This window comes from Podarcis pityusensis, assembly GCF_964106645.2.
Source record: "Podarcis pityusensis genome assembly, chromosome: 8".
Classification (NCBI taxonomy): domain Eukaryota; kingdom Metazoa; phylum Chordata; class Lepidosauria; order Squamata; family Lacertidae; genus Podarcis; species Podarcis pityusensis.
Window position 1 is genome coordinate 83,120,454 of NC_138033.1, and position 12,126 is coordinate 83,132,579.

Here is a 12,126-nt window from a genome sequence, read left to right on the forward strand (position 1 = left end):
ACTTAAAAAACTAAAACTGTTTGCTCTATGCTTGCTGATGAAGAATGTTGATGCTGTGTCACTAATACCACAAGAACCGAAGTGACCCCGTCTTTCCGAATGCGATTTGCTGCTTCCTGCCCAAAGCCATCCTTTGTTGCTTTTCTTTTTGGATCTGTGAAGCTTACGAATCGCTCAGGTGAGGAGGAAGCGGCAGTGGTTTGGGGAGGCCTGCCTCCCTTGGACCCATCCATGACAGGAGTGCTTCTGCCTCAGAGGGAGCCAAAAGGAAATCCTGAGCTGAGGAGGTAGCTGCAAGAGAGGTCTGCAAATACTCACGGGGCTTGGAAGAGGAAGATGCGCCAGTCGGCCGTCTGCAGCCGGAAGACGTGGGGCCGCTTGGTGTACTTGCTGGCCTTCTCGGCCAGGGCGTGGTGAACCCCGATGGGCTCCTCTGAGGCAGAGGCGTCTGGCCGGCTCTCATCCTGCGAGAACAGCAGGAGCAAGCTGAATTGGGGGTGTGGGGGCAGAGCAGAGATTTTGCCTGCAGCACTAACCCCAGGTAGATGAGCTGAGAGGCGCCCGAGGCCAGCCAGGCAAGGCGGGCAGGGGGGCAGACCCAGGATAACATGAACGGAGCCGGGGGGGAGGGGTCCTGGGTGGAACTGAGCCAGCAGCCAGGGCAGAGGGTCCCACTCAGCCAGCCTGGGAAGAAGCCCCTGGTTAAAGAGACACACCACACAATGGTCCCTCTAGCTCAGGACGCCCTAACCCAGATGAGCAGAGGCTCTCCAGGGTCTCAGGTGAAGAAGAAGAAGAGTTTGGATTTGATATCCCGCCTTTCACTCCCTTTAAGGAGTCTCAAAGCGGCTAACATTCTCCTTTCCCTTCCTCCCTCACAACAAACACCCTGTGAGGTGAGTGGGGCTGAGAGACTTCAAAGAAATGTGACTAGCCCAAGGTCACCCAGCAGCTGCATGTGGAGGAGCGGAGACGCGAACCCGGTTCCCCAGATTACAAGACGACCACTCTTAACCACTACACCACACTGGCTCTCATGGTGGAGGTGGAGGTGGAGGGCATTTCCAGCTCAGCCGTACAGAACTGAACCTGGGACTTTCTGCATGCAAAGCAGGGCTCTCTACCTGCAACTGCGAGACCCCAGGGGTCAGCAGAAAGGGTGGGTGGGAAGTAAAGATGCCAGAAGAGAGAGAAGGGCCAAGCACTGCACAGCCATCTGGGGAGCAGCACAGCCCTGGTCTCCCGCGGGGAGGGTGGCCTAGGAGCGCAAGTCCTTTGGTTTCCGCGGTGATCCGACCTGCTCCCGGTTACCTTGGAAAAGTAGAGAACCATCCCTTTCAGCACCGTATGAAACATCTTCCAGCCTCTCTTGCCCCAGGGCGCTGCAAAAGAGTGAGATGGGGAGCGGTCAAGTTGGGTCTGCCACCTGCATCTTGGTGTCTAGGGCTGCCCGGGAGGGACTGGTGGACCCCTGTGGCTGCTTAGGACCCCTGTGAGGTTGCTTAGGACCCCTGTGGCACAGGAGTGCCCCAACCACTGCCCACTCCCACCCAGCTTGCCCACAGGCCTGGCATGCATGTGAGACGGCTGATGTCTCTCGCAGGCCCAGGTCCCTGTGGGCTGCTGCTTGCCGTGCCCCCTGGCCCAGCACTCACTCTTCTTGCCATCGGCCTCCGCGTGGACCTTGCGCGCCAGGAGGCCCTGCCGGTAGGTTTTCGCCTCGGGGTCGTGCGACAGAGTCAGGAAAGGGTTGGCTTTCTTCTGGCTGGATGCTGAGGGCGAGAGCAGTGCGCCACTGAGCGACTTCTCATCATCATCATCATCATCATCCCTGCAGCAGAAAGAGGAGAAAGAGGCTTTGTGAGGGTCTGTCTGAAAAGGCCTTTCGCGGGGACAGAGGACAGGGTGAGCAACAGCTCCTGATTCAGCCACTGCAGAAAAAAACTCCTTTTCTGAAAGCTGACATGACTGCTAAGGGTGACCCCCCCCCAAGGCATTGGGCTGCCCTCCCCTCCCACAAACAGAAGCTGATCCAACTGGAAGCTGAATCTGATGTCAACATTGATGTCGCTTAGGGGAGCAGAGGGGAAAGGCATCTGTCATCGTTGGAGGAGGACGACTTAAACACATGGCGGAGTTCCCAAAAACAGACCAGAGGCAATTGTATCTCATCCAGCAGAGCTTTACTGCTACTGAAGGCAAATGAGCATGATGGTCACAAATCCAATACATTCAGGATTGGCACAGTCCGTAAAAAATCCAGTTGCAGCAGACTTAACTCAAACTTACAGTAACTTGTAAGACTAAACCTTAACACTATAGCATACAGAACAGAACACCACACCAGAACAAAGAGATAGAAAGAGAAAGTAAGCTCCGGCTCCTTCTGGCCTTACAATTGTAGTCAGCATGATCTTGACAGAAAGGTAACTGAACCAGTTTAAACCAGCTGTTCTCAGCTTCTCAGAAGGAATAACCCAAACAAGAACCTTCTTCCTGTTCCTTTCACATAGAAAGAAACCTTCCAGAACCCTAATGATTTACGTAGAACAGGAAAGATCTCTACACATCAGATCAATACTTTCTGTACTAAGAAATGCAAACTGACAAGGCCACAGCGCCACCCGCGTCCCAGTAGGGAACCTACTGTGAATTGAATGTAAGTAAACTTCTTATCATTACTTTTAAAAGAAGACTGTTGTGTCTTTATTCTTTTTAAGAGGGACAAAAGGGGAATTCACCAGGATCAAACCCAATCTGGACAAGCCAGACAGGACTGCTTAACTCAAGAGATTCAAAGGAATATACCAACTAGCTTCCCATTATATACTGGGGAATGTACTCTGCTACTGACTCACTAGCGTGAGTGAGGAAGGATAATATTTAACCAATATATCCTCTCCTTCTATCCACAACATTCCCACAATTCTATGGTCCCCGTGGTGGGAGAGACCTCAAAGCAGACCAGGGCAGCTGCCCCCAGCCTCAGCCTCCGTCCATCACCTGAAGTCCTGGCTGTGAACCCCCTTTGGGAGCAGACTGGCTGAAGATTATTTCCCAGTGAGTTTGTGGCCCCTCAATTCTCTCTCTCTCTCTGTGTGCCCCCAGGGCATTTGGGGCTGGAGGGCTCCATGCAGGAGCAGCCATGGGTCTCTCTTCTGCCCACTCAGAAGTTCTGACACCCACCCACCCCCCAACGTCGTTGCCACCATCTTTACTTACGCAGCCCATTCCAGTTTTTCTTGGCGGATGGAATGATATAGCTCCTAGAGAGAGAGAGAGAGTGTAAAAGAGAACCATCAGTCTATGATTCCCTCTTCACATCCAGGCCCCACCCTGCCGCATGTCCCCCCAGGACCCGCCGCACCCCTGAGGAGGCAAAGGAGAAGCCAGCTGGAAGGGGCCTGGGCCTCAGGCGCCTCCTCTGGCAGAGCAAGTCTGTCAGGATTTCCCCTTCTCCTCCAAAACTGAGCACCTGATCCCTTGGGGACAGAAGCTCAAACAAAGCAAGGTGCCAGAGGTGCTCAGAGTCAAGCTTTTGGCTGGACGAGACAGAATGCTTTAAAAGACATTTTCACGTCTTAAAAAGGTCTGGCCCGTCGTCCAGGAGAATGTGAACCCCGGAGCCTCTCCCCTTCTGTGTCCCAAGTTCCCAACACAGAGATAATTTTTTTGTACGGGGGGGATTTCCAAGCGGACGGCTGCCCATCGTCCCCCTGGCTGGCACCTAAAGTGGCAGAAGGCTGCCCACCTCCATACAAAGAAGGCCTAAGCAAGGCTGCCTGTCACAGGGTGTGGCGGTTGCTCAAGAGTAACCAGGCAGGGCTCCGACCTGTCTTTTATAGGCTTTGTTCTTGGTGCAAACTATTCACAGTGAAGAGCGTTGTAAGTTCATGTCTGGCTCAATCGCTAGCAGAATCCAGGAGTGGTCGGTTTTTGTACCTCCCCCAGCATAAAAGTTGCGTCACCCCCAGCCTTTTCTGCCCCTCCCTGCGCCAAAGACTACTGCGCAGAATGGGCGCTGGCAAGGATGCGCTTCCCACCTCTCCGGTCGGGGTTGAGGCATTCCCTGGTCCCTGGAGGTGGGGCTTCCCTCCTGGCTGGAGGAGGAACTGCTTCGCAAGATTTTCGGAGGCTCCCTATAACACAACTGCCCTTCCATCTCTTGCCTCTGAGCTGATGGCAGTTCCCTGACACTGCCCAACCAAGCTAAGCCCCCGGTCTCTCTCCCCCCCCCCCCCAAGGGCAAGGGGAAAGGGCTCCCTCTCCTTTTTACCTTCAGCTGTTCTTTTGGGAAGTTCTTGCCACCATCGTTCAGCCCGTCGAGATTGGTGAGGAAAGCTTGGCAGGTCATGCTCCGCCCGCTATGCTGCGTGCCACAAGCAGGGAAGGGAGGAAAGGTGCACATCAGGCCAAAGGTAACGCAACGTCCAGATTGTGCTCCCCCCAAAGCCGCCCTCCTGTTTCCCTTCCCTACACGCACAGTTAGACCCAGAAGCGTGAGGTGGGAGGCGAGCCCTCTTTCCATTAGGTCCCCTGCATACAAAAGCCACCCCCCATCCCCCATGGACTTACCTGCCCGTGCAGGTCAGTGTTGAGGAGCATGATGGCACAGGTGAGGGTGTGAACAGCATCTGCAGAGGGAGGGAGGAGACCGAGGGGAAGGTCAGGGGAGGCCCACAGGCTCAAAGGACCCAGGCCCCCTGCTCCCAGAAAGCCAGCAAACCCCCTTACTCAGAAATGGGGCTCAGGACCAGCAAGGAGCCTTGGGCTGGAACCCAAGAAATGAAAACAAATCTTCCTGCCTGCAGTTCCTGCTCTTAACGGGAGTACAATGTCCCAGGCCAGATTGGAGGTGTAGCAGAACCTCTTTCGGGCCCGGGCATTTTCCATCCCCTATTAAAGTCCTCAGCCAGCAGACCTAGGTTCTGAGACCCCCTAAAGACATGCAAACTGGGCAGGCCCAACTGCCCGGGAAGGCAAGAGGGGGCACAGCCCCTGACCCCACCCCACCCACCTTGTCCTTCTGGCCAACCCAGAACTTTCGAACTCGGGTTAATTGGGAGGGCAGGAAGCGATGTCCTGAGAGGTGCAGTGCAGTTTGGGGAGGACCTGTGAGCTGCAGAGTGGAATGAAGGGCAGGTCTCTTAGCTATGCAGGAAAGAGAAGAAGCCTTCTGGCCTTTGCTTGGCTTAGAGAGCCAGTGTGGTGTAGTGGTTAAGAGCGGTGGACTCGTAATCTGGTGAACCGGGTTCGATTCCCCGCTCCTCCACATGCAGCTGCTGGGTGACCTTGGGCCAGTCACACTTCTCTGAAGTCTCTCAGCCTCACTCACCTCACAGAGTGTTTGTTGTGGGGGAGGAAGGGTAAGGAGATTGTTAGCTGATTTGAGACTCCTTAGGGTAGTAATAAAGTGGGGTATCAAATCCAAACTCTCTTTCTTTTTTCCTGCAAAGCTCATTTTTGCTGGGCAAGACATACCGTATTTTTCGCACCATAGGACGCACTTTTTCCCCTTCAAAAATGAAGGGGAAATGTGTGTGCGTCCTATGGAGCGAAGACAGCATAGCCCCGCGACCCTCTTCCGGCTGGAGAGGTGACGCGTGGCTATGGCAGCAGCCTCTCTGCTGCGCGCCTTTGCACTGCTCCCCGACCTGCTCTTTGGGGCTGGTGGTGGGCTTCCCCCCGCCAGCCCCAAAGAGCAGGTCGAAAGGAACCTGAAGCCTGGAGAGCGAGAGGGGCGGTGCGCACCGACCCCTCTCGTTCTCCAGGCTTCCAAGGTAGCCGCCTGAACGCACCTTAAACGGCACCTTGTTTTAGAGGGGGAAAACAAGAGGGGGAAATTCTCCCCCTCTCTGCGCAGAGCCTCCTGCCCCTTCGCTGAAGGGGTGCTGGGCAGAGAGGGGGAAATTTTTTTTTCTCTTGTTCTCCCCCCTCTAAAACAAGGTGCGTCCTATTGTCCGGTGCATCCTATGGTGCGAAAAATACGGTACATCGCAAGAGACCTGCTCCTTCTAATGCCAGCCGTAACTGAAAATGGACCATGATGTAATCCTTCTGTGTGCCTGGAGGGCTCTTTAAGGACTGTGGCTGTTTGCTGCTGCCCAGAGAGGGACTCACCTGCTGCTGAGGGACTGAAGGGCCTTGCCTGGCCGCCTTCCATCTGGGCAGAGAGGGCTCCGTTTTTGTTTTTTAAATTGTTTTTGTTTTTTATCTATGTCATTTTAAATTGTAACTGATATTGATGCTATATTCTCAGTGTGGCGTTTTCCCTCCTAGGTGTGTGACATCATACTGGGTTCATAACGAAAGGGTTAACTAATTGTAAAATGACTAACCAATGGGAACCCAAGGGGAGGAGTTAAGAGTTAGAGTTAGGGTGGTTGAGAAGTCAGTCTGGAGTTAGAAGAGACAGAGAGGATAAGTCTGTGGGTTGGGCTAGTCTGATGTGAGAGATGGAGAGAATTTGTTAAGAGGAGTCAGTCAAACAGTTGAGAGTCAGAAGGTATTAGGAAGGTATAGGCCGGTAAAGAAACGAAAGTTAAGCTACTGACAGGAATATTATCTGAGAAACCATAAACTTGTTAATGATTATAAAAGAAACTTGTTTATTTGGTACAATTTTAACAACTGTCTGGACTCAGTGTTTTACCCGAGAGTAACGGGTTGGCGGCAGCGGGGAAGCGAGCACAGTGGTGGCACAGGGATCAATAGACTGTTAAACGTCCGGGGACCCTGTGTGATCGCCACACTCAGTTTTAGATTTTATGATTTATGTGGAAATCGTTTTCCATTTGGTTGTGTACTTTTTGATGTGTTTTATTTATTGGTTATGACTTTTGTTATGTTGGTAATTATATAAATCTTGTCATGTGGTAAGCCGCCTTGAGCACTGTTAACTATGGAAAGGCGGTATACAAGTAAAATGATGGTGATGTTTTGACAAGGGGCAGGAGCGGGGGGGGGGGCAGGAAGAAATAGCTGTTCTCTCTCTCTCTCTCTCTCTCTCTCACACACACACACACACCTGCCCAGATGTGCACCTTGCTACAGAAGCTGTGCAAGAGGACAGCTCACACACCCCAGAGATATCACGGTGCCTCCAACCCCAAAGTGTGCAGGCTTGTCGGCAGTGACGCCGCAAGCAAAAGCCACAAAACCTTCCAGCGCATTCTACCATATTTGGTGGATGTGCAAGATGACAAAAGCATATTGGGAAATGATTTATAATGAGTTGATTTAAAATAATAATAATTTTTTGTGAAAAAACCAGAAGCTTTTTTATTAGGAATTCTAGGTCCAGAAATACTAAAGGAGCAGAAAAGACTGTTTATGTATGCTACGACAGCTGCGCGAATGTTATTAGCCCAAAGATGGAAGGAATATAAAGTACCTACAAAAGAAGAATGGCTGACAAAGATGATGGACTATGCCAAAATGGCAAAAACGAAAGGGAAGATCAGAGATCAAGAGGATAATAAATTCAATAAAGAATGGGGGAAATTTATAAGTTACTTAAAAGAACACTGTAAACAATTAAAAACATCGGCAGGATTCTAAAAAAAACAACACTTGCAATATAATGAGAACTATGGTGAGAATTGAGCGTTAAGAAAATATGGAGAACATTATATGATGCAGTTGGAAAATAATAACTATGGAAACCACATAGGGGCAGAGGAAAGTTCAGGAATTCAGAGAATTCTGTAATGACTTATTTGTGACAATACCGTATTTTTCGCTCCATAAGACGCACCTAGTTTTTAGAGGGGGAATGCAAGAAAAAAAGTATTCTTTAAAGGGAGCGCTGAGCATAGCCTGTATGCATCCCAGGCTCTGCTCAGAGCTCCCTTTCACGAGCCGCGTGGAGCGTGTGTGCGGCACTTGCAGGCTTTTCCCCGAGGAGGGAGAAGGGCAGCCCGTCACTGCATTCGCTCCATAAGACGCACACACATTTCCCCTTACTTTTTAGGAGGGAAAAAGTGTGTCTTATAGAGCAAAAAATACGGTAATCATTAAAGCTAAAGGTGAATAAAATTTATTTTAAAGCCACAAAACCTTCCAAGTAGAAAGGATCCCACACAGTTCAGGATACACATGGGGCACCTGGGACTGTTTGCACACTGACGCCCAAACTGCATGAGACGAGGGACAAGGGCTCCCTCCTTCATTTAAGCCCTGTCTGGGGCTGCAGGTGAAGAGCCGGCCTTGCTGGCTGCCTTACCTGGGCTGAAGCAGACCTCGGGATTGCAGCTGTGATAGCGTTCAGAGAAATGCCGCAGGATCCGCTCCCGCTCCTGGGTCTCCCCAGTGAGCACAAACGCCTTCAGGAAGGACCTGCAAAGAGGAGGGAGAGAAGCGCGTGAGGAGAGGCAGCCCTGAGGCAACTGCCCTCCTCTGCCGGCTCCCAGTGTCAACTACATCACTCCACGAAGCTGGAAGGAAGTTGGGACCTCCCAACAGCTTCTGCATCCTTCCCAAGGGTGGAGCTTAGCACACACAGGCGGCAATGGTCCAGGGACAGTAGGGGAGATAGGATTACGCCACACCTGCCCAATTCCTTGCCCATGTCAGCAGGACCTTCAGTCAGAATCCTGCTCTCTCTCCCCTCCCCTCCCTCAAATTTTCAAGGACCCCTGCTGGGCGAGGCCTGTTACTGCCCTCCTAAAGGTAAAGGTAAAAGTCCAGTCGCAGACGACTCTGGGGTTGTGGCGCTCATCTCGCTTTATTGGCTGAGGGAGCCGGCGTACAGCTTCCAGGTCATGTAGCCAGCATGACTAAGCCGCTTCTGGCAAACCAGAGCAGCGCACGGAAACACCGTTTACCTTCCCGCCGGAGTGGTACCTATTTATCTACTTGCACTTTGATGTGCTTTCGAACTGCTAGGTTGGCAGGAGCAGGGACCGAGCAATGGGAGCTCACCCGGTCGTGGGGATTCGAACCGCCAACCTTCTGATCGGCAAGTCCTAGGCTCTGTGGTTTAACCCACAGCGCCACCCGCGTCCCTTTCTGCCCTCCTAGAATAGCCAAAACAGGAATTCCACCCCCCTCCCACAAAGCTTCCTCTCTGCTTCACTTGGATGCTATATTAAGTGATCCCTTCAAAAAAATTACTGCTCTCTCTTTCCCCCCACTAATACAATACAATGTAAATTTCTGGTTGTAACCTGCCATGGGGCCCTTTTGAGGCTGATCCAAAGTGTGTAGAAACCTAGGGCAGCTCCCTGCCTCTCCCGCTGGGCTGTTCCCTAGGAGGCCAAGACCTCCTCCTCCTCTGGTTTAGCGTACTTCCCAGGGTGGGGGACATGGCCACCCGCCTTCCCATTCAAGAGCAAGGTGGAAAAACACACACGACCCCACAGGAAGGAGCATCACCTCAGGGCTTGGTCCAGAGTCTGTCCGCTGAATTGGAAGAAAGAGAGGTAAGCTTCTCTCACCAGCCGGCTGAAATCGTTGCTGTGGACAAAGACATAGGAGAAGCTCAGGACCCCCCCCCCCAAGGAATCGGGGAGCAGCCTTATGGGGAACTCACACACCACCACCACCACCCTGGTTTCTCCAGCATCAGCTGCTGCCCCCCCCAGCCTGTAGAGGGACTCCCAATTCTGCCCATGGGCTCCTCAGCCCAGCCCTCGTATTCCTCCCACAAGGTTGACCAGGTGCAAAAAGGGAGCAGCCCCTTTCCTGCACCTCCAGGAACAGTTGGCCAAGAAGGGGTTACAACAGGTAGCAGGTACAGTGGTACCTCGGGTTAAGAACTTAATTCTTCTGGAGGTCCGTTCATAACCTGAAACTGTTCTTAACCTGAGCTACCACTTTAGCTAATGGGGCCTCCTGCTGCCGCCACCGCGCAACTTCTGTTCTCATCCTGAAGCAAAGTTCTTAACCCGAGGTACTACAGTGGTACCTTGGGTTACATATGTTTCAGGTTACATACACTTCAGGTTACAGGCTCTGCTAACCCAGAAATAGTACCTCGGGTTAAGAACTTTGCTTCAGGATGAGAACAGAAATCGCGCAGCGGCGGCAGCAGTAGAAGGCCCCATTAGCTAAAGTGGTGCTTCAGGTTAAGAACAGTTTCAGGTTAAGAACGGACCTCCGGAACGAATTAAGTACGTAACCAGAGGTACCACTGTATTTCTGGGTTAGCAGAGTCTGTAACCTGAAGTGTCTGTAACCTGAAACGTCTGTAACCCAAGGTACCACTGTATCTGCCCTTCTGCTACCCCAGGCACCAGGGAGCAGCTGGCCATCATTTGCCCATGCAAATCCACTCCAGTGTCAGGGTGACTTTTCAGCCCAGAGAGGGTGCCATCAGGAAGGCCTGGCTTGTTTAAAGTTCCTGCCCTCTGGCTCACTGCAAGAGCATAAGAACATATTGCTGGATCAGGCCAAGGAGGATCAGGTCCAGCATCCTGTTCTCACTGTGGCCAACCAGGTGCCCGTGAGAAGCTCACAATCAGGATTCAAGCACAAGAGAAACTCTCCCCTCCTGTGGTTCCCAGTAGGAGGCATTCAGAAGCATTTTTGCCTCCAAATGTGGTGGCAAAGCCTAGCTAGCAGCCCTCAATATCCCTCTCCTCCTCCGTGAATCCGCCCGGTGCTCGTTCAACGCCATCCAAGTTGCTGGCCCAAGCCTGCCTCCTGTGGGAGTGAGTTCCACAGTTTAACCACGTGCCTCAAGAGGCCGCAGCCGTGTCTAGCTGGGAGAGCAAAAGTGTAGTGATCAGGTGGGATTGCTATGAGGAATTATAACAAATATAGGGTAAGCCATCTGTGTCAGCAATGAAAGCATTGCGTTGACTGGGTTTAAACTATTTTGATATGATTCTTGATCAATCCACACCTCTGCATCCCTGTTCCATTTCTCTTTCTTCACAAGTCAGGTACCCACTTAGACAGGAGTCCTGGGTCATCAAAGACAGTGGGCAGTTTCTTTGATGTAGCTTTTCTGATATGTTAATCTTAGGATGTTAATCTTAGGGCCAGGAAACAGGTTTCACATAAAGGTGATCATGATCGCTGTCCTCCTGGCCATCCTTCTTATCATATGTACTGATTGTTCATGACTTCTGGGGTTGCTGAATGCGCTCCTTTGTAGTTTTCATTCATTTACCCAAAAGTATGCCTGCCTAACTAGTGTTTGTAGTTTAACTTTGTCCCCAGGTGGGGTTTGTTGAAATGCTCAGAAGAAATCTGATTGGTTCTTACGAACACTCTGTAAAAGTTCTTTTGTGAATAAAACGACCTGGGCCGAGGGGTGGAGGGACAGAGATTATTATACGCACCCTTCCCAGAGTCTTGCTGGTTCAAGCCTCTGGGTGTATTTTTATTAATCAGAGTTCAATCCTTCCTTTCCTCTGTGAACACCTCACAAAAGAAAAAGGGAACTGAGCTGAAATAAGCCAGCTGGGCAGGAAGGCGATCTGAGTCACACCACTCCAGCCAGAAGAGAAGCCTCTGCCTTTGTTCCTGATCCAAGACCCCCTTACTTCTTCCGGAGAAAAGAGGCCACCTGCGACCTTTTGAAGCCATCCAGATGGTAGAGTCGTGTTGCCAGCCTCGTCGCGGCAGCCTGGTCCGCAGGGGGGGCGCTGCCGTTGGCGTGGAGGATGCCGTTGGGCTCTGCCTGCTCCTTGGCGGGTGGCGTCTTCTCCCCTGAATCGGTGCCCTTCCCAGAGGCTGGCTCTTCAGGGCGGCTGCAAGAAAGGAAAGCGATTATAATAACACAACAAGATGGAAGCAGTGAAATATTGAGATCACACATGGGTGAAGGGGAGTGGGGAGTATATGGGAACCTGGCAGCAGTCACGAAATTAAAAGACGCCTGCTTCTTGGGAGAAGAGCAATGACAAACCTAGACAGCATCTTAAAAAGCAGAGACATCACCTTGCCAACAAAGGTCTGTATAGTTAAAGCTATGGTTTTCCCAGTAGTGATGTATGGAAGTGAGAGCTGGACTGTAAAGAAGGCTGATCGCCGAAGAATTGATGCTTTTGAATTATGGTGCTGGAGGAGACTCTTGAGAGTCCCATGGATTGCAAGAAGATCAAACCTCTCCATTCTGAAGGAAATCAGCCCTGAATGCTCACTGGAAGGACAGATTGTGAAGCTGAGGCTCCAGTA

General features: G+C 51.6%; 1 protein-coding gene across 4 annotated transcripts in view; it reads right to left on the reverse strand.

The window, feature by feature from the left end:
• PSD4 (pleckstrin and Sec7 domain containing 4) overlaps window positions 1-12,126 on the reverse strand; it is a 31,275-nt gene that overhangs the window by 5,209 nt on the left and 13,940 nt on the right. For all 4 annotated transcript variants that reach the window (XM_081017324.1, XM_081017323.1, XM_081017321.1 and 1 more), the window contains exons 5-13: window positions 11,493-11,699; window positions 9,376-9,456; window positions 8,225-8,337; window positions 4,576-4,634; window positions 4,277-4,369; window positions 3,222-3,266; window positions 1,656-1,827; window positions 1,312-1,382; window positions 319-464 (exon numbers count right to left, since the gene is read on the reverse strand). In XM_081017324.1, coding sequence (XP_080873450.1) covers window positions 319-464; window positions 1,312-1,382; window positions 1,656-1,827; window positions 3,222-3,266; window positions 4,277-4,369; window positions 4,576-4,634; window positions 8,225-8,337; window positions 9,376-9,456; window positions 11,493-11,699 — 987 coding nt within the window. The remainder of the gene's footprint in view (window positions 1-318; window positions 465-1,311; window positions 1,383-1,655; window positions 1,828-3,221; window positions 3,267-4,276; window positions 4,370-4,575; window positions 4,635-8,224; window positions 8,338-9,375; window positions 9,457-11,492; window positions 11,700-12,126) is intronic.